Here is a 21,254-nt window from a genome sequence, read left to right as displayed (position 1 = left end):
CTCCAGAAGGACCAGCCTGAGGTTCCTCTTGGGGCAGTGCCACTCTTCAGATATATGTTCATTATGGTTTGCTTATCTTTTTACACCATAGATTCACCTGTGAACAGTAATGCTCCATGAACAAGTCTATTAATGAAAACTTTTCAGTGTTGGGGCCATGTTTTCAAACTTTGTAAGGAGAGCTTGTTGAGTTCAGCAAAATTTTCTGCTAAACCCTTCACTGTGAATTTACTTGGCGGTCTTCTTTTACTTCTTCTGTAGTTTCCTTTTCTCTTGCCTGTTCCACTTCCAACAATTCATCATCATTTATTTAGTGTCATTGTCTCCTTTGTGATGCTGATACTGGGTAATGTATAAAGAAAAGAGGTTTATTTGGCTTATAATTCTGGTGACTGGAAAATCCAATCAGTATAGTTCTGGTATCTGGTAAGGGCACTTGGCTCTGTCACAACATGGTAGAAAAGCAGGTACATGTGGAGAAAGGTTACATGGCAAGAGAGGAAGCAAGTGACTGAGAAGGGACCAGGTTTGGACTTTTCTAAATCCACCTTGTGAGACTAGCATTATTCCTTTCGTGAGGGTAGTCATGACCCAACCATCTCCCACTAGACCTATCCCTTTCGATACTATTATACTGGGGAATTATGCCTTAACATGAGTTTGGCAAAGACAAACCACACGCAAATCACCACACTCAGGAACCACCTCTAAGAGGTCCTGTCATCTTCACCCCCACACAGGTTAAAGCTGTTTGACATCTCTTAGGTGACATCACCAATACTAAGCAACATTTTGGTGCAGTTATCTTATAACAATCCAGAATTGCATCAGGTCTTCTTCAACTACGGCAGCAGCCTGAGCTAAGGTTTTTCACAGGCAGAAGAGGTTAAAAGCTGATCTATTACTTCTTGATCCTTTGGTTGGATCCAGGAGGTGGAGTTTTAAGACAGAAACACTGCTGTGACATTGGATGATGGCAAGAGAAGATTATGTACCATAAGCAATATCTTAAAAAGCTTTTTATTTTCTTGAAAATAACAGTGCTTCTCCATTTTATTGACCCAGCAATTCAGGGGGCATCTTGGAAGAGGGCCATTTATGACTTCTCACTGCCTGTGTGCTTGTGGTATGCTTGGAGGCCCTGAGGTTTTTACTCTGCCATATCACAAAGGGTCTCAATTTGTAGCTGGCAAAACTGCCCCAAGCAAGACTGTTATCCTGTTCTTCAAATCCTTGAAAACTGGCACTGGCTTGGCCTCTTCATGGATGAAGTCCTTTCAGATATACTATTCCTGAGGGTTACATCCATCCTGAATGTCTGCTCTGGCATAGAATTATCCTCCACAGTCAGCTTCTCTAGAGTTTCCAAAAGTTCAGCTGTTGAACATCTGCTCCCACAGATTCATTACTCACTTCCACATTATGTAATGAATAAAAATTCTTAAATCATTTAGCTCTCCCGAGCTGGCAGTAAATTCAACATTGTAGTCAGGTCCAGTCCTTTCTCTCACAATTGCAAACAAACTTTTGCTTTGCCTGTGATCATCATGGAGCTGAGAGGGATATGCCTGTCTGATCTTTAATCCATCAACTTCCTCCATGTCTGATGCAGGCCCTTCTCAAATTTTCATTAGTGTTGGTATCTTCAATGAAGCAGATCCTTTAACAGCTTTCGTCATTTTGTTCTTGTCCTTCAGGATTGTAGCTATGGTGGAATGGGACATGCCTGGCTGGCAAATGATAACTACTGATTTTCCACCTTAGTAATCCTTAATCACTTTTAATTTCATTTTCAGGTCAATCACTTGATGTGGTCCTGTACTGGCAATTCTCATAGACTTTATACAATTAGGAACTATGATGAACAAAACAAGAGATCAAATCAAGCATATGATAACTGATATAATCAAGAGACTCAGTTAACTTAAGATGTGTGAGGCTGCTTCTCATGTACAATGGCACAATATTTTACAGTAGCTATTTTTTTAATAAACAGGAGTAAACACTAAAAGTAATGATAAAAAGTATAGTACAGCAAATACACAAATCAAGAAAATAGTCATTTATTATCATTATCAAGACTTATGCATGGTACATAACTGTACTTTTAAATGACTGAGAATAGCAGTTTATACCAGCATCACCAGCTACATGGCATGAGGCAATAGGAATGTTTCAGCTCTATCATAAGCTTATGGGACCACAGTCATATGTGGTCCATTTAGACAAACAGTGGCGTAACTGTATAAATATCTATCTGTTCTATTCCCTTGAAGAACTCCAATACATTCCTATAAATCATAAATGGTTTACAGTTAATTTTCTTTCTACTCTTTATTTTAGGATAAGGCTTTGAAATTTTTTTTTATATTAAAGAATAACATAACCATACGTAAGACACTTATATAATTTAAGCATTTAAAAAATTTAAAAATGATATCTTTAAATGTTTCCAAGTACTTAAAAGAAGAAGAAAAATTCTATCTGCCTTTCTTGTAGAGAAAAAATAATTAACCATTATTGGTTTTGAGGATGGCAGACCATGAATCTGAGTGTGACAGTAACACTGGAACATAAAAACTCCACTCACTGAGACTAGGCATGGGGATTTGATTGCTCCTGCCTTCTAAACAGACTGTATAGTAACCAACTTATTTTTTGAAACTGTTGTGCTCTATTTAAGTTGTATGGGATACTTATTATGCAAAGTTTGTTGGAAAATTATCTGGTTAAATTTCCTTTTGAAAATTAACAGCTGCTTCTTTCTGGAGCTGCCAAATATATCATAAGAAGAAAATGGATGGTGTAAAAAAACAGAATAATTGAGCAACTTCTCATTAACCTAAAAAGCATTACAGAAAAGAAACTGCAAGCTACTCTAAGACATTTATCACTACATATTATTTTAAAAATAATTTTGAAAATGTTTTCATTTATTCATTCTTAAAATATGTGTACTTGTATTTTTGGTACAAATTAAACCCAGAGGTGCTTAACCACTGAGCCACATCCCCAGGCCCTTTTTATATTTTATTTAGAGACAGGGTCTCAATGGGTTGCTTAGGGTTGTGCTAAATTACTGAGGCTGGCTTTGAACTCACAATCCTCCTGCCTCAGCCTCCAGAGCCGCTGGGATTACAAGCATGCACCACTGTGCCCGGCTTAAAATATATTTCTTGATTGGCAGAATACATTTAGAATATACAAAGCTTTATTTAAAAGAAAACAAACAATGGTGCATGGTGGCTTACCCAGCTACTGGGGAGGCTGAGACAGAAGGATCCCAAGGTTGAGGCCAGCTTTGGCAACTTATCCAGACCCTGCTTTGAAATAAAATAAAAGGACTAGGGAGTAGTGAAGCTTTTGTCTCACATGTGCTAGGCACTGTGTTCAATTGCCTGTACTGGGGAAAAAGAAAGAAAGAAAACAATAGAAAAAAAAAAACCATCATGGCATCAAGGGTAGGTTCAATAGTCAGCTGTTGAGAACATTTGGAGGGTGGTATGTGTGTGAGATTTGGATTGGAGGTAATTTTTTAAAAACATCTTTTTCATATTGAAAGTGAATGATATTTAAATTTGAAAATAACAATACTAAGAATAGGTTCATGTAAAACATCAGCTACTTCACTCTTCACCTATAGTCAAGGATTTCCTGGTTCTTAAACATAATGAAAAACAAAACACTATGAATTTTCTACAGTTTATTTACCTGGTCTCTTATTGTTCCCAATTTTTCCACATCTGACTACATAAGCACATGTATTAATGTCTCTATGAGAGATATACCTACCTAGAAAGGCAACTTCTAAACAGTGAGTTATAAGCACCTTCAATTTCACTAGAAATTATTAATGTTCTTCCAAGTAGTTATACCACATACACCCCTATAAAGCATATCCACCCAGTAAGAGAGGTGTCCTTTCCCATATGCTTGAAAACATCTGGTATCATCAGACATCTAAACTTTCAGCAATCAGATAATTACAACACTGTATTATGTCTTGTTATTTTTGTTCATTTACTTTTCTGTATACATTCTGGAACTACCCTGTCGAATTTAGTGAAAACCCTGTTGGGATTCTGATGAAAAAAAAAATATATATATAGACTGATATCATTAATTGCCATGGGAGAAAACTGCCATCTTTGTGAATTTTTGAAAAAAATTTTTTAAGTCTACTTGGGGATTCTGTTTATTTATGATTTAATATTGGTAAATTGGTAGTTCATCTGTGTCTAGAAAGGTACTTCCAAAAGCATCTCCTAGTATTTTCTTCTGATTGTCTCCTGTTTGTAGTTATGTCTTTAATTCCTGATATCCTTAATTTGTGCCTGCTCTATTTCATAAATTTTTATTATTATTAAACAACAACAACAAAATTCAGCCTTGGAAACCAAATTAAAAAGTCAATCCTCTGCCATTCTTTGCTTTCTTTTGAATTAAATATTGGCTCTATTTTTTCTAATTTTCTTTCTTCTAATATAAAGTGAGGAAAAAAGCAGAGTAATTGTTGAGTTGAATGGCTAATTTTCTATCTTCATTTTGCTGTATACATTTAATTTCTTTCAAGTAACAGTCTTGCTGTACTTGCCAAAGTTTTAACACATACTGAGTAGTTGTCATTCAGTTTTAAATATTTTATAGTTTGTTATAATTTTGGGTGCATATTTAAAAGTTTTTAAAAAAAATTTAAATACATAGATTTGTGTGTTTTGAACCCAGAGGTGCTCTGCCACTGAATTACATCCCTAGCTCTTGTATTTGAAAAAGACTATGTATTCTCAAATTTTATGTCTATTAGATTAAGATTATAATTCTATTTTAATCTTCTAACATTTTAAAATAACATGTAAGTAGAACAAAGGATACTAAAAGTAGCATAATCAATCTTACTAATTAACTGAAATATCTTTAAAGAATACCAACTAATGTTATCTGAAAGGCAAATAACATGGGTATGTCTACATGCACACACAAACACATTTCTTTGTTCACTATAAATGCTCTTTACATTGCTCTTTGAAATAAAGTTCCAACTGTTAGTCATAACATTCTCAAGTATTGAAAAGGAGCCTCATACCTTTTGATTATAAAATTAGGTAGAGGTTTTAACAAGAAAGGGGGGGGGAGGAAGGAAACAGGAAGGAAGGAAGAAGGAAGGAAGAAGGAAGGAAGGAAGGAAGGGAGGGAAGGAAGAAGGAAGGAAGGAAGAAAGAAAGGAAGGAAAGAAGTTCACATAATATTAAAAAAAAAAAAAAAAAGTAATTGGGTGGTCCCATGGCTGAACCATTTAGCAGAGCAGTCCTATTGCTAGGGTCACAGGCTGTGGCCCAGACACTCTGCTTCTTATGTATTCCCAGAGTGCAGGTATCTAATTAACAGCTTGGTTTTGACAGTCACACCTTTTATGGTTATATATAATTCAAACATTTACATAATCATAAACAAAACCCAATGATCTATTAGGCCATTTTAATTCTTCTAAATCTACTACCCTTAAGATCTCAAACCTAAGTATGATAAATTCAACAGATATTTTCTATTGTGTTTCTAAAATTGTACAGAATAATCATCATCAATTGTTGGCTTTTATTTTTCTTAGATATAGTGACATTTTCCCTAACTGGTCAGTACATATTATTGGGTGACTATTTAATGATTGTTTTGATTTCAACAGTATATTTAATTGTGTATTTTTTTCTTTTAAAAATTATGTGGAAAGTATTAAAAGATGACTAAATTTTCATGAATTTACCACTGGCATCAACAATAATTATCTTTCTGCAGTATATCTTTTTTTTCTATTTCCACATTTTTAATTGGTACATTATAATTGTACAAAATGATGGAATTTATTGTTACATATTCATACATGCACACAAGATAACAATATAATTTGGCCAATATCACTCCTTTGCACTTCCCCTGTCCCTCTTTTCCTTCCATTCTCTGATCCTTTCCCTCTACTGATCTCCCTTTGATTTTCAATATCTCCATCCAATATATGCTTCTTACAACAGTTCAATTAATGACTCAACTGGTATATGTTAAGTTCCACTTAGTGACATGAGATAAGTTTCTCTAAAATATGATTTTCTATTGTAATATTTTTAGTGCAAAATTAATCAGTACAGTATACCTTCTTTATTAAGCTTTTTTGGTAACAAAGTTACCAAAACATGTAATTAAAGCCAAATGTTAGTGTTTCTGAATTTTAAAGGTATTCTCTTAATCTATCTAGATCATATCTATATCCTCTAATAATTTCTTTTCCAAGAAGACTGTTTTCCCACTAATATGATAAGAAGCAAATAAAAAAAATAAGATATAACATAGAAACTTTAATCTTGCAAATCATTTTAAGGTAAGTATCTATTAAATTTACATTAATAAATCCCAAAATAAAATAAAGGGCAGAGTTTAATCTGAGATTTGGGAAACAGACAGCTTAAATAAAAACGAAAAGTTTTTGTTTTCCTTTCCTTTTTTCCTTAAAGAGAAATACATTTTGATGAAAACCAAGTTCAGAAAATAACCTATAGAGATACAACACTGATAAGTTGAAAAAATAAATCAGTATTGTGACCTGAATTTCTATGATAGCTTCCTTTCATCTTCCCTTGCCTCCTATTGTCCATTTCCACCAATACAGCCAGAGTGATCTTGTTAAAATCTTAGTCGGATCATGCTACCTCTTGGCTCAAAACACTTTATTGGTTTCCTACCTAATTCAGAATAAGAAACACAACCCTTCAAACAGTATGCACAGGGGCTTTTCCTAATTTTGCAATCTCATATCCTCTGTTCTCCTCCACACTCTGCTCCATTAGCCATTGTAGCTCCTTGCATATTTTTTCAGGGTGTCAGGCATCCTCTTTCCTCATGGACCCTGGACCGGAAACACTCTTCTCCAGATGTTCACTCTCTGGCCTTCTACAAACCTGGACTCACACGTCAGTCTTTTCAATGTGGCTGTCTCTGACCACCTCTATAACTACAACTCTGCCACACTCCTGGAACTTTACCTTCTCTGCTCTGTTTTCATAGTATTTACTGCTACTGAAACACTGTATATTTTACTTGCATATTTATTTGTCTTCCATCTCCCCAAATAAAACTTGAGCTTTACAAGGGCAGAGGCGTTTGTATTTTTAATACTGAATTGCCAGCACTGAGATTTTACAATACAGCAGACACTAATTAAATAGCTGGTGAATTAATGGAAAAAACAAAACAAAACAAACAGCGCAAAAAATTAAAAGCAGCCATAATGAGCAACTAATGTTTAGGAACATTTTAGTTACTCCTAAAGTAAAGAACAATTCACTAGTTTCTAGCTTATAATTAGTTTTTAAAAACCCTTAATTTATAAATGGGATTTTAAGCCTAAGATCCCTCCTGAATATATATTATATAGCGATATTACTTAATTATCTGAATATTAATTTTCTTATTTAGTGTTCTCCAAATGAAGCATTAATTTACTAATAAATTCAATTGCCTCTATGCAGAATTATCAATAAGACATGTAAGAATCTAGGGAACTCTTTTTAGCTTAGAGAAAGCAAGTTTGTGAGACAGCCAAACCAAATAGAAATAAGAAAAGAAAGTCTTATGTATTTCATTTTGTTTAAGCTGATATGCATTTGTACCAAGAGCCAGTTCCACTGGATGACAGACAACTTATAGGAACAGAATAGCATAGAGGACAATAAATATATAAATACTAACAAACTGATGATGCTAAGAAAAATAGCATCAAATAAAACTAGTTAAATGTTAATGTACTTTTGAAAACAGAATTGAAAAACTCAACTAAAAGGTTTTAAAATTTTTGTTTAAATTCTCTTCATTAAAAAAAAATTCCAAAAATTTTTTTTAAGTTTATGCTTCCCAAAATGATTCAACATATTTCAGTGCTAGACATCAGAATTTCTGCAAGATTTCCCACAAAACTACATGATTAAAGGATGCCTTGGACATTTGCTACTTACCGATTCAACTAATGATCTTGCTTTCTCTGGAGTGCAATGGAAAGGGCTACCACATACCTGCACGTTTGTGCTGAAGAAGAAAACAGGACATTATTATTAAACACGATAAAAAAGGCAAAATTACCCAAAAAGAAAATGAACTTCAAATATTTCACGCTGACTGTATAACTTCAGTCAATAAACAAGGAACTCAATGAATATAAAATAGGACAACTAAAATTATTGTACATTTTTAAGGCAGTTACAAATATAGAATACTCCATAGCACTTTCCAGAACTTAAAAATACTTCCAAAAATGATATACAAATCTTAATAATTTTCTGGAATGTATACAAAGTTATAATGAAACTCCATTTCAGCTTAAAAGAATAATAAAATTTGACCCACAGAAGGGACTATAAGGAAAAAATCTTCCTCTAAGTGATACTATTATAATTGGATGCAACACCATAAAAATAAATACATTTATAAATGTAATATGACACATGAACCACTGTGCTAACCAAAATAAGCAGACATGACATTAGAACAAAGAATCAGAAATATAAAAAAATGTTGTATACAACAAACCCAAATTGCATTTTTGAAATAATACAATGAAATAGACAATTACTTGAAAAGAACAGATATATAAAAGATAAAATTTATAGGGCCAGCAATCTCAAATCAAAAAGGCTCATAATACTCATGAGAATCCTCAAAGACAACGTGCAAGATATAGATTTGTCAAGGCTTTTCATTCTAAGGCATAATTAATTATGCTAACTGGAGAAAAGGGGAAAAAATCAAAGTGTAAGAAAGATAATGATTTTGGATCACAACCTCTAGAGTTTGTACTAGAAAGTGAGGTTGGGGTAAATGTATACAAAGCTAAATGAACTGGAGCTTTGGGTATATAAAAAGTAATTCCATAAATTAAATATACCTTCTAGCAAAGCAAAAAGAAACAAATTCAAGATCCAAATAATTTGGAAAATCTGAATATATATTCCTTTACTCAATAAGTATATTTAAACTACCTTCAGTAAGTCCTGTTGCTATGTGCTAATAAATAATATAAACAAATAACACAACACTCCCTGTTGTACAGAGGCCTGTGGAGCAATGATGTGAGAAGAAATGAGGTGGCATCTGAACTGCTTCTTGAAGAGGGAGTAGATAGATATTCATGGAGGAAAGTCAGAGGGGTAAGAGGGGACAGACCATGAGCCTGGAGAAGCAGACGTGGATACATTATTTAAAAAAAGAAGTGGATCAAATCCTACAATTGAAGGGAGTCACAAAAAGTTATTTTTTTTTAGTATCAAAATGACAGGTATATGTGTACTCTTGAAAGATAATTCTGGAAGAGATATATAAAATACATTAAATAGGAGAGTGGTTGTTAATAAAAATATGAATATAGAAATTATGTCACTGAATTAAAGCAGTTTTATAACTAGAAGGGCATTCAAAAATGAGTAAGGTAGTTCAAGAAATTAAAAGACAATCATGGTTAAAAAACAAAAACATATGAAACAGCCCCAAATGAGTGAAGGTCTAGAGATCAGGAAGGGTGTGGTATGCATAGGAGTGGCAAAGCTATTTTAAGTTTCTGACAAATGAAATAGGAGGCAAGAAGTGGAGGAAAATGAGGACAGACAACCCAGTCAAATTATGGAAGCCTTGGTTGGCTTTTTAGAAGTTTAGATTTCATGCTTCTTAAGCAGAGAGCCTCATTAGAATCATGTGGGAACTTTTAAATTATATACCTGCTTAAAGGCCACCCCTTAGACGTCCTAGTATATCAAGTTTAGAGAAGGGACCCTGCAAATAAATTTTTAACAATTTGCTGAGATATTTCTGAGGCATTGTATGTAATACTGATGGAGAGAATGGCTGTGAGAAATAGTGTGGACCTAAACTGAACTGATTGGGAAAAACACTAAAAAAGAAAGAAAAAGGAGGGCTTCTTAGTCAACAATAGAATATTATATGAAATTAAAAGAGAAGCAATTCATTAAACAGAGGCAAAAGAAACAATTCTGAATATATTTTAGGAATTAGTAATTAAGATTAAGAAAAAATGAATAAAATGAATTAAGATTCTGAAGACTTTAATTTATCTACATGCTTATGATTTATATGCTAAAATTTCTTAAGCTAAAAAATGACTGTTTTATTGTAAAAAACTGTAAAAGAGGTAACAGAATATAGCTAGTTTGGATATGACTGTCCCTAAGGACCATGCGCTGGAAGCTTGTCTCCAGGGTGTTGTGGTGGTGGAACCTTTAAAGGGTGGGGTTTAGTGGGAGGTGACTGGGTCCTGACTGTCCCCTTGAAGGGATTAAGGCTGGTCTCACAGGAGTGGGTCACTTCCCACCAGAGTGGGTTGCTATAAAAGATAGAGCTTAGGCCAAGCCTCTTGCTTCTCTTCCCACACATGATGCCATCTGCCACAAGGCCATCATCAGAGCCAAACAGATGCTGGTGCCATGTTCTCAAACCTCAAAAACTGCAAACTAAGTAAACCTCTTTTCTTTACATGATACCCAGACTATTCAGGCTACATACAACACTGAGGTTCTAAAAAAGCATCAATAAAGGCAAATTGCTAGATGTGAAAATCTGGAAAAGAAAACACTAAAAATGTGCAAGGATTTTTAAGTTGTAAGGAGCTTAAGGATTAGAGGATCTTTATTTTTCTATTATACATTATGTTAAAATACGTGGAGAAAATCTACATGAGATCTATATAGAAAGAAAAGGTCATAGCCCTACATCCAAAGATTGGTGAATAAACATACTTAAATGTCTTAAGTTAAAATAAAATGTTGGACTACTGTATGTTACTACTATTTGATTTCTCTTAATAAATCAGCTAATGACCCAGATATGTTGGATGAGAAAGTTTTTACTATTCTTATCAAGATATGATGAGGTAGTGGTATTTATTACATATAGTAATCATGTGTTTTCATGTGAAGATACTGTTTTTACTTCATCTTTGCACATATCACAATGTACTGCAATTTAATGCTTATTTACTTGTCATTGTCTCCTACTAAAATACAAATCCCTAAGGTAAATGTCAATTCATAGCTTCACAGTGCCCAATTCTCAGTACTGCACACTGAGTAGGTGCTTCCTAAGTATTTTATAAACAAAAAAAAAATAATTGGAACACCTCTTTTTAAAAAATCTGATATCTGAGCAGTATTAGATGGCTATTTAGTACCAATTAAAGATAAAATAACATTACATACATAGAAAAGACAAATTCTTACCAATTTATAGCCCCTCTATCACATTTCTTCATAAGCATTGCTTTCCAACATTCATGAGTAGATTTAATAACTTCAAGGGCAAAAGCCTAGTTTCAACAAAATAAGACACAGTGATCACAATGTTACTCTAACACAGAATTAATATCACGACAGTTGTTAAGAGCAGGCAATCTTGAGTATAAATTCCAGCTTCTTTATTTAGTAGCTGTATGACTTTAGGCGGGTATTTAATCTCATGAAACCTCAACTTCCTCATCTCTAAAATGGGACACAATGGGAATAAACTGTCAGGGGTCTGGGGTCAAATATGCCTGTCACCTCTTCTTGGCCTATGGCTGCTTTAGTGCTACAATGGCAGAGCTGAGCAGTTGTGATGAAACCATAAAGTCTGTAGAGCCAAACATATTTACTATCTGACCTCACCAGATAGAGCCTGCCAATCCCTTATCTAAAACTAAGAGTTGCTAAAAGAATAAATAAGATGTTGTATGTAAGGGCTTACCTTAGAACCTAATTTGTAAGTAAGCATGCACCCACTTATTTTATCATTACAATAACTGCAAAGTCTAATTGAAAAGTAATTTTGGACTATGCACCGTCTCAAAGTTGTAAACCTCCTTAACATTTTCCCCAATTTTTCTAGTGATAAGTCATAATATGTTTGAAAGTGCATGATCAATAAGAGATACACTTCTCAGGGCTGGGGTTGTGGTTCAGTGGTAGAGCGCTCGCCTAACATGGGCGGAGCCCTGGGTTCGATTCTCAGCAACACATAAAAATAGATAAACGTACTGTGTCCAACTACAACAAAAACAAGTTAATATTTTTAAAAGAAAAGAGAGATACACTTGTTAGATATACATGTGATGTGTTTATCTAAGGAAAATCTGCTTATTCCAAGGCAGAAAATTCTTCCAATGTTTTTGCTCAAAATGTTGTTTCTTTAAGGATAGTCCTTAATTATTAACTAATACGTTATCAGCTTTTTTCTCCTTCAGTGACAAATAAACATATTATGATAAGAAAGAATAAAGACTCTTGGGTTCTGAGATATAATAATAATGGGAAATTTAACCTCTCAGGTCTACTATTGGCCAAGATGAAGGAGAATGGCTTAATTCTTAAGGAAGTGGTGCTGGGGAATCCTGCTTAAGACATGGACAAGATATGCAATATATCATTTGGATAATGCAAGAAAAGATTTTTAGCCTAATTATTCAGATAATTGTGACAATTTAGAACCAATTCCAGTACTTGCTTAAAGGAGTAGTCAGGAAAACCCTAGAATTAAAAAAAGGGAAGCCATCTTTTACAACCATGTCAAAGAGAAACAATTAAGTTTGCCTCCATATCTTAAATAGCAGTGGTAAAAAACAATGCGTATAATGCTTATTTTCTGGAAAAAATTAAAAATGACCTAATCTTCATTCAGGAAAAACTAATGTTTGTCTGAAGCAAACAAAACACAAAAGACATCTCACTCATTATAAAGTCAATACTTGGTAGATATACCTGAAGGCAATAAAAGGTCATGAAAGTACCACAAAGAATTGAAATCTATTTTATTTCAAACATAAAATGCAACATATATTCTGAGGAAAAAGATAGGAATAATGTTTTAATATTTAACTTTTAAGAGAATCTAGGCTAAAGTAATAGTTTTATGTTTATATTTACTATTCTTAAATAAAGCCCTCAATATATTAAGGGTACTGGGTTCAGCAATCAATTCTGGTATAACAAAATACTTACAGTAAGTTTTAGGTTTTCATTAACATACCTTATTTTACTTGCAAGACAAGCTTTACTCATTAAAGTATGTTTCACTTAGAGGTTGGTTTAGAATATGCAATTTACTTAGGGGTAATAACTTTAAAAAAATATCCTACACTTTAACTCCTTGGCCTGTTCTCTGCATTTGTGTCAAATTAGAGATACTTTATGGTAACTCTGTGTTACTCTAATAGAAAAGTCTTATGATAATAGGACAACTCAAATGCAGTTGTTAAGCAGTTTAATACAGTCACCGTAGAATGAACCCTTAAGAGGGAAGACCCTATGCATTTACATTAAGGGTAAGTAATTTTCTCCTTCTCAAAATAGTAAATGGAGGGTTTTTCTTCATATACAATTTGCAAAGATAGTAACTGATTGTGGAATTCCTTTATGTTCTGAGAAGATAAAGGAGCTATATACATAGATAATGGAAACAGATATTTTTCAGCATTGTTGATTCACTAGAATCTCCTGAAAAACATTTTTTAAATGATAAGATAATGTCCTTAAAGATATGAGTCATTAAAAAGCACCTTTGTGATCGAGCAATGTATAAAGATTCACATAAGAAATAGTCCAAGTGAAATAAGTATTGTACAAGCACCAGGAGGCACATATTAAAATTCAGATTTTCATTTTCACCTTGTTTTTGAATTCTCCATTAAAAGCAAACTTATTTTCTGGTTTTCCCTCTGGCACCTTATAATATGTCAACCAATTAATAGTAGCTTCCAGATAACCTGGTTTGAACTTCCTAACATCATCAATATCTGTAAGGGAAAAAACACAAAGACATTTTGTTAAAAATACAAAATTCATTTCATTTAGTAGCAGAGCACTGGACTGAGGGGGCCAGGACACAAGGGTCCGAGTCCAACTAGTATCATAATTAATTATGCTAACTGGAGGTGTAATGGTTGACACATATCATATCCCCTCTAGACATCTATTTTCACATGCAAAATAGTAGTCCTTTGATCTATATTTACTGAGTATCTTCACATGATGTGGTAGGCACAGGGAATAAGAAGATGAATACAATAATCGTTTTGTCAAGATGCTCAGAGGTCTAGTTACAAGAAACAGACAACAGCAGCAATAAAGGGAAATGAGGTTTTGATGGAGATATATATAGGAATGGTGATCTCCTAAAAGAGGGAGTGAAAGAGCATCATGGAAGTGGGAGGCACAGCAAAAATCAGACAAAAGGGGGAAAGTGGAAAGAACAGCACCCGTCAAAGTGAGGGAACATATTTCAGAAAATTCAAGCACAGCTGGCTCCGTGGGATTAGGATGTGGATGTTAGGAGGAGCAGAGAGGAAGGATATACCCAGGAAGGGCCGGGCCACTGAAGAACGTAAGTTAAGGGAAAGATTTCATTTTATAGACAATGCAGGATTTAAACTAGGGAAATCACAACGTCAGGGTCAGTGTTTAAGAAATGTTAGACTAAAAGAATACTGAAGACACAATGAGGAGGGCAGCACCCACAAGAGAACACACTGAAGGTGGATAACGAGGGTTTCACACATTTTTACCCAAATATTTCATAATGTGTCAAACCTGTTTGAAGCAGTAAGACAGATTAATAAACAAAAACAGTGCCCCTGCTGTCATGACTTATATAATAGGAAGAGAAAGACAACAAATAAACAAATACACAATATGTCCAATGGTGAATAATCTCATAGAGAAAAATAAAGTAACCCTGCAATTTTAAAGAGAGTGGTATCTGAATGATACATAGAATTTTAAATTTGAATTTTGTAATGATTTCAGTAGTCACTTTGAAGTTCTATTATCACACAAACAGCTTAACCCCAATGTTTTGATGACATTCACTGGAATATAGCTGGAGATAAAATTACTGTGTTAATACTAAAAAATTCCACCTCCAAAGAAATCCCTAGGGAAGGTATACTTTCCAGTAAATAATAATTCAAAAAGTATAACAAATAAACACTTTGCCTCAGACATGGCATAATGGACACTTAGCATAGTACTTTTATGCAGAATATATTATAGCAATTAACAAATAAATTTGGTAGCACTTGAAAAATTAGAAAGTTAAAACTAAAATCAAGAAGATCATATCATACATTGGGATAATGCAAAGACACTTGGTTTCAGATTTGGCCATTCAATTCTTTCAGGAATTTCCACACTGTAGGCTTGACAAGGAAAAGGCAAGCATTTTGCAGCCACTGGTTAAACAGAAAGAATTAATCTTTTGCTTTTTTACACTTGGCCTCCTGCCTGTTATACAAGTTTGATATGCCTAAAAGTATTCAAACTAAAATTTAAAATGATATCAATGGTCACAAATCTATCTAAAACAATTTTTGAACAAAAGGCAGTAATGCTATAGTTATCCAAGGTGTGGGAAAGAAATCATTTGAAATTTAACACAGGCCACATATGCTTTATTAATCAGTCAACACATCTTGAGTAATCAGTAAGTGATGGAGATCGTCTTTTTTTTTTTTTTTTTTTTGTACTGGGGATTGAACCCAGGGTACTTTACCACTGAGCCACATCCCCAGCCCTTTCTATTTTTTTATTTTAAGACAAGGACTTGCTAAGTTACCAAGGCTGGTCTCAAACTTGTGATCCTCTTGCCTCAGTCTCCCGAGTTGTTTGGTTATAGATGTGCAAGATATTATTTTTTAAAGATTAAGATCACTTCCTCAGTATTATGTATTGTATACTGAATCACATAATTCTTTGTCAAGCCCCAAATAGAACATTCAATAAATATTTCACCTAATCTACTGTTGTTCCCCCTTCAAATTCTGATTTTTTTTCCTGTCAATTGTATTGAATTCTAAGGTGATTTTTCTATTGATCATGTTCTTATTTCCTACTTCTATTTTTAAAAAACATTTCTGAAAATTGTTTTTTCAACTCACGATTATTTTTTTCAGAGGAAAACATCTTTTATTCCAGTGAAGTTGAAAGAAATGCATATTATATCAGTATCCAAACTAAAATAATTTTCTATTATTTACATCTAGTTATGATTTCATCATTGTACCTTAATCTACCATTTTCTGTTCCCATTCATCTCATTTGATTATTGCTAGTTAATTTGCTGACTTCAAATAAAAAAACAGAAAGACTATCTATCTCAGTCTAGGGGTCTTTTCCCTCAAAAGTTATGAAGAGAACCAGTTAACACATGAATAATTAAAAAAAATCAAACATTTAATAATGCCAATAAAAAGTATAATTCTATAAATACAAGATGAACTTTTCGATTCTCGAAATAAACAACTCAAAACAAAGAAAAAAATTAACATTCAACATTTAAAAATCTTCAATAGCAAATACCTGAAGCCAAATTCTTATATCCAATATTAACAAAGTCAATTCCATGAGCTACTCTTCTGAAATTATATAAAATTGTGCCTGAAGCTTACAGACTGTTGTGACATTATAGAGGCATGCATATTAAATATAAAGACTCTACAGCTAAGGTAGCTTAAAAGGTTTACCAAAATTAACTCAACTCATTCATGGCAGAAGCAGTATTATATAAATGTCTTCTAATTCCATAACTTCTACTTTTTCTCATATAGACATAGTAACATTATCCAAAGGTTCTTTAATTGTGGTAAAATACACATAGTATAAAATTTGCCAATTTAATCATGTTTAAGAGTATCACTCAGTGGGATTATGTATCATTTATGATTTTGTGAAAACATGATCAATATCCATTTGCAAAACCTTTCTATTTAATATATTTTTTACAAATATTTTATTTTAATAAAAGTAATAATTCTCTAGCAGTCATTTATTACCACTCTTTGAATTTTACGTGAAAGTTTCTATCATAGATAATCATATCAAGATGAACTAATCTAAAAAAGTTAGAAGAATCTGGAAGGAGCTCTTTTATATAATCTAGCCAAATTTCAGTTTTTGTTTTGTATTACCAATCAAGCTCTAGTTTTGTGTAAACTGTAGTCTAGAAAAAAGCCCACACTTCTGCTTCTATCAGTTAAATTTTAGCTTTACCACACATCAGGTATGTTTATTCCCAAAGTATTTCTGTCAACTCTACTTTTTGTTATAATCATGTATCTATTGTTATAATTGTGAAATTCAACTACATATTATATATGCCAGTATATAATATTATATATCAATACAAAAAAGAGCTTTCGTTTTTGTGAAATTAATTTGAATGTTTTGAATTCAATAAAACTGCTAAAAATATCTGTTGTCAAATTAGACCTGGGTAAGAAAATAGTTAAAGCTAGAGGGAAAAAAAAAAATCTATAAGACACATAGACAGCCTGCTTTACAACTGGGGTGGGAAGAGGATTTTAGACAAGAGTGGTCGGGACAGTGTCTGATAAGACATATTTTATCAGTCTTGGACAAAGTGTGGGAGGCAACTCATTCAAGTTTCTGGAAGCAGTGTATTCCAGAGATGAAGATTGTAAATGCAAATATCGTGAGGTAAAAGTGAGCTTTTAACATTTAAGAAACAGAAGAGAAAAGACTATGGTTAGGGCAGAGTGAGAAAGAGAAGTGTGAAGAGATGAGATTAGAGACGCAGACACTAGCCAGTCACGCACATCTTGCTGGGCCACCCAAGGACTCTGGCTTTTACTCGGGGATGGTGTTGGGCAGAGGAGTACATGTTTTAGATAGAACTCTCCAATTGCCATGTGTAGAAAGGACAGCACTGTATAGAGTAAGTAGGGAAGGAGAGCTCTAGTGAGAGCTATCGAGAGCATCTACAACTGCTGAACTCTGATGAGGCATGCCAAGGGATGCAGGGTGGAACAGGGATAAATTGTCAGATCTCGGGTATTTTTTTTAGAAAGCAGAACTGAAAGGAATCACCAATGGAAGAAAAATGGTTTATATCAGTCAAGATCAGACTCTTACATAAGATTCAAAGTATCAAAGAGCTGAAAAGAACAAGTCTGTAACAATGACAATTTAAATTCTAGAAAAAGTAAAGCAGTTAGTCACCAAAACACATATCACCCTAGTTTTTTTTTTTTAAAGGCTCCATAAAAAGTGTCCTAATTTCTGATTAATAATGTGCAGTGGTGACTTACTTTTTAAAACAGAGCTGTTTCCATATTTGAAAGTTTAATTAACAAAGATTATAAGATCAATAAGAATTTTCATATTACAACAATAAAACAATGTTTTATAAATAATCATAGTTCTATATAAACCCATTGGAAAAAAATAAAATAAACCCACTGGAAATTTTAGAAATTTCTTTAATTTAAATTCATATTTCTACAAAAATGAATAATTAAAAATACCTTATTCAAAACCCACCATTCTATCTCTTGTAGATGACAGAAATGTAACACTTTTATTTTTTTAAAAAGCAGCCTCTATGACATCTTTTTCCTTCACTAGGAATTTGGTATAATATTTTATAAAATCAAATTTCCTTTCAGTGTAAATCAATACACTTGTTTCTAAAATCTAATAGACTGCCACAAATTATAATCTACTAATCAAACAAACAAAAATAAAACCCTACAAAAAGTATTTTGTAAATTAGAAAATTCTTTCTATTTTTTCAATCTAAAAATATACTCTCACACCAGAGGGCATTTCTAATCACATTTATTTGCTGAGACTTCAATATTGCCCAAACTTCAGAATTATTTAAGACAACACTGTTTTTCCCAAATAAGCAAATAACAATGATATAAATAACTTGGAAAATCAAATTAATAAGGTATATTTTATCAACACGGCCCATGAATAGTATATATTAGAGAAATCTAAAGTATGAGACCTATTTAACCTAGAGATTTATTAAAGTACAATGAACTTTAAAAAAGATTATTTACTAAAAATGAAAAAAAATCAAGAAAATTTAAACATAAAAAAATAGAACAATACATTCTGTAAGCACAGTAAACATAAAGATCAATAATAAAATAAGTAAGCAAAAAGAAAAAAGTCTTTTTAAATAAAACTTTCTGATCCAAAAGCAAATCAAGACTAAAATATGCAGAAAATAATGACAATGAGTATACTGCAGAAATTTTTAAGAGCTAAGGTAAGCCAGAACAAAAAAGATTGGAATTAGCACTATGTTCAAATTTCAGTTCTGGTACTCACATATTGTGCCATGTTGTAAAGTATATTATTCCTTCAAATCCAAATCAAATGAGAAAAAAAAAAATCAAGATCGCCATGATTAAATAATAGAGAAAAATCATCTAATAAAAAATAAGAGATTAATTCTTAAAAGAATTATCATCTCTCCTATGTCCTAAAACCTTTTTAATGAATAACTCCTTACAAACCAATGATTTAGAAAAATAGTCCACATTTTCACTAAAGGTTACTTTATTTCTAATATGTATAATGGCCCTGAAAAATCACTGTAGCTAGGAATTGATAAAACACTAAAAATAACATACATAAAAGGCATCTGCACATATATATACACAGACACACACATGCATACAATTTTCCAACAACAGTTGAAACTGTGGCATACCATACAACAGAATAATTCAGCAACAAAGGGAACAAATCACTCTAACAGATGTGGCTACATGCATGCTGCATCTCCAAAGCATGCAAGAACAAGAATTCACACAACCAAAACCATGTTTCACATGCTAAAGTCCTCACTAATAGATCACTGACACCATACACCACTGATAGGAAAATCACTGCAGCAGAGAGACCTGTGTTGGCTGCGGACTTAGGAGAGGAGAAAGGGATTGACTCCATGGGGTATGTGGGAATTTGCAAGGTACTGAAAATGTTCTGTGTTATGACTGATAGCTGTTAGACAGTATATGTAGTTGTCAAAATTCCTTGAATTATGTACTTAAAATGAAGTGAATCTGTATGTAAATTTAATAAAGCTGAATAAAATAAAAAAGGGTAAATGAGAGAGAGTCCCAGCACTGAAAGAGTTCATAATCTAGAGAGATGAGCAGACATAGAAACAAGCAAATCACAAATATGTGAAATCAGACATTTCATAGAATTAAATAAAATGATGTGGGAGGGGAAAAAAAAAAGGAGTTGGTAACTAGCCAACTATCTTCATCTTATAGAGTCAGAAAACACTTCACTGAGACAATGACATTTAGACTGGTTCTTAAAAGATGAGCAGGTGTTTCCAAGTAGACAAAGAGTATTTCTGAGAGGCAGAAATGCAGGCAAATCCACTGAGCTGCAAAGAGCCTGGCATATCTGAGGGGGTAGAGAAGCTTGGTGTTTTGAACTTTAGTAAATAGTAAATAAGTGAATGTCTAAAATAATAGGTGGGAGGAGATCACCATAAGGCTTTTACCAAGTTAGAAAATGTGGATTTTTCTGTACAGAGTGAGGGGTCTAGAGGTTTTCTACTTTCCTTTAAGGTAAGTTTTCTTTAAAATCAGGTAAGTGTAGTAAATAGTGTGGAATATAAATTTTTATGGCAGGAGGCTGCGAGCAGAGCAATATTAACATTGCTTCAATGAAAAAACAAGATACAATAATTAAAGGCAATGGTAAGGAGAGAATAGATTTGAAAAATATTTCTGAGGTCAAATCGGGAAGTATTGGTGACCGATTGTAAGATGTATTGGACTGTGAGTTAATTAGAAAAATCACTAATAACACAGATGATAAGGGTTAGAATGTCACTCATATAAAAAATAATAAGGTATGTAATACAATTCTAAAGAAACAACTGTAATTGTTAAATATTTTTCAGAATTTCAAATGAGAATAAAGATTATTCTCTCTTTAAAATAATTGAAAATGCAACTGTATTTTTTTTTTCAAGAGAGAGAGAGAGAGAGAGAGAATTTTAATATTTATTTTTTAGTTCTTGGCGGACACAACATCTTTGTTTATATATGGTGCTGAGGATCGAACCTGGGCCGCACGCATGCCAGGCAAGCGCGCTACCACTTGAGCCAAATCTCTAGCCTGCAACTGTATTTTTAAATGGACCTAATTTAAAGATACTTTCAGTCTTGGTTTAAACATCTCTGGTTTATCATTGCACATGTATTCATCAGTTTCAAAAAATTTATTGAGCATCTATATCATACCAGGCAATATAATGGAATTACCCAGGGAACATTATCAAATTGTAAAACTCACATCTCTAACCTTACCATACATATCCACAAATAGAGGACAGAGATCAGAAAACAACAAAACAAAACAAAAACATTAAAATGCTACTCTTATCTGAACTGTTTCCATCAA

General features: G+C 33.1%; 1 protein-coding gene across 1 annotated transcript in view; it reads right to left on the bottom strand.

Annotated features, from left to right (window-relative positions):
* Positions 1 to 21,254, bottom strand: part of PPA2 (inorganic pyrophosphatase 2) — a 74,170-nt gene that overhangs the window by 3,263 nt on the left and 49,653 nt on the right. The window contains exons 8-10 of the mRNA XM_081304459.1: positions 13,683 to 13,810; positions 11,265 to 11,350; positions 7,998 to 8,067 (exon numbers count right to left, since the gene is read on the bottom strand). Of these exons, the coding sequence (XP_081160585.1) occupies positions 7,998 to 8,067; positions 11,265 to 11,350; positions 13,683 to 13,810 (284 nt within the window). The remainder of the gene's footprint in view (positions 1 to 7,997; positions 8,068 to 11,264; positions 11,351 to 13,682; positions 13,811 to 21,254) is intronic.

This window comes from Spermophilus citellus, assembly GCF_964194105.1.
Source record: "Spermophilus citellus genome assembly, chromosome: 8".
Taxonomy (NCBI): domain Eukaryota; kingdom Metazoa; phylum Chordata; class Mammalia; order Rodentia; family Sciuridae; genus Spermophilus; species Spermophilus citellus.
This window is presented reverse-complemented; position numbering and strand designations above follow the sequence as displayed.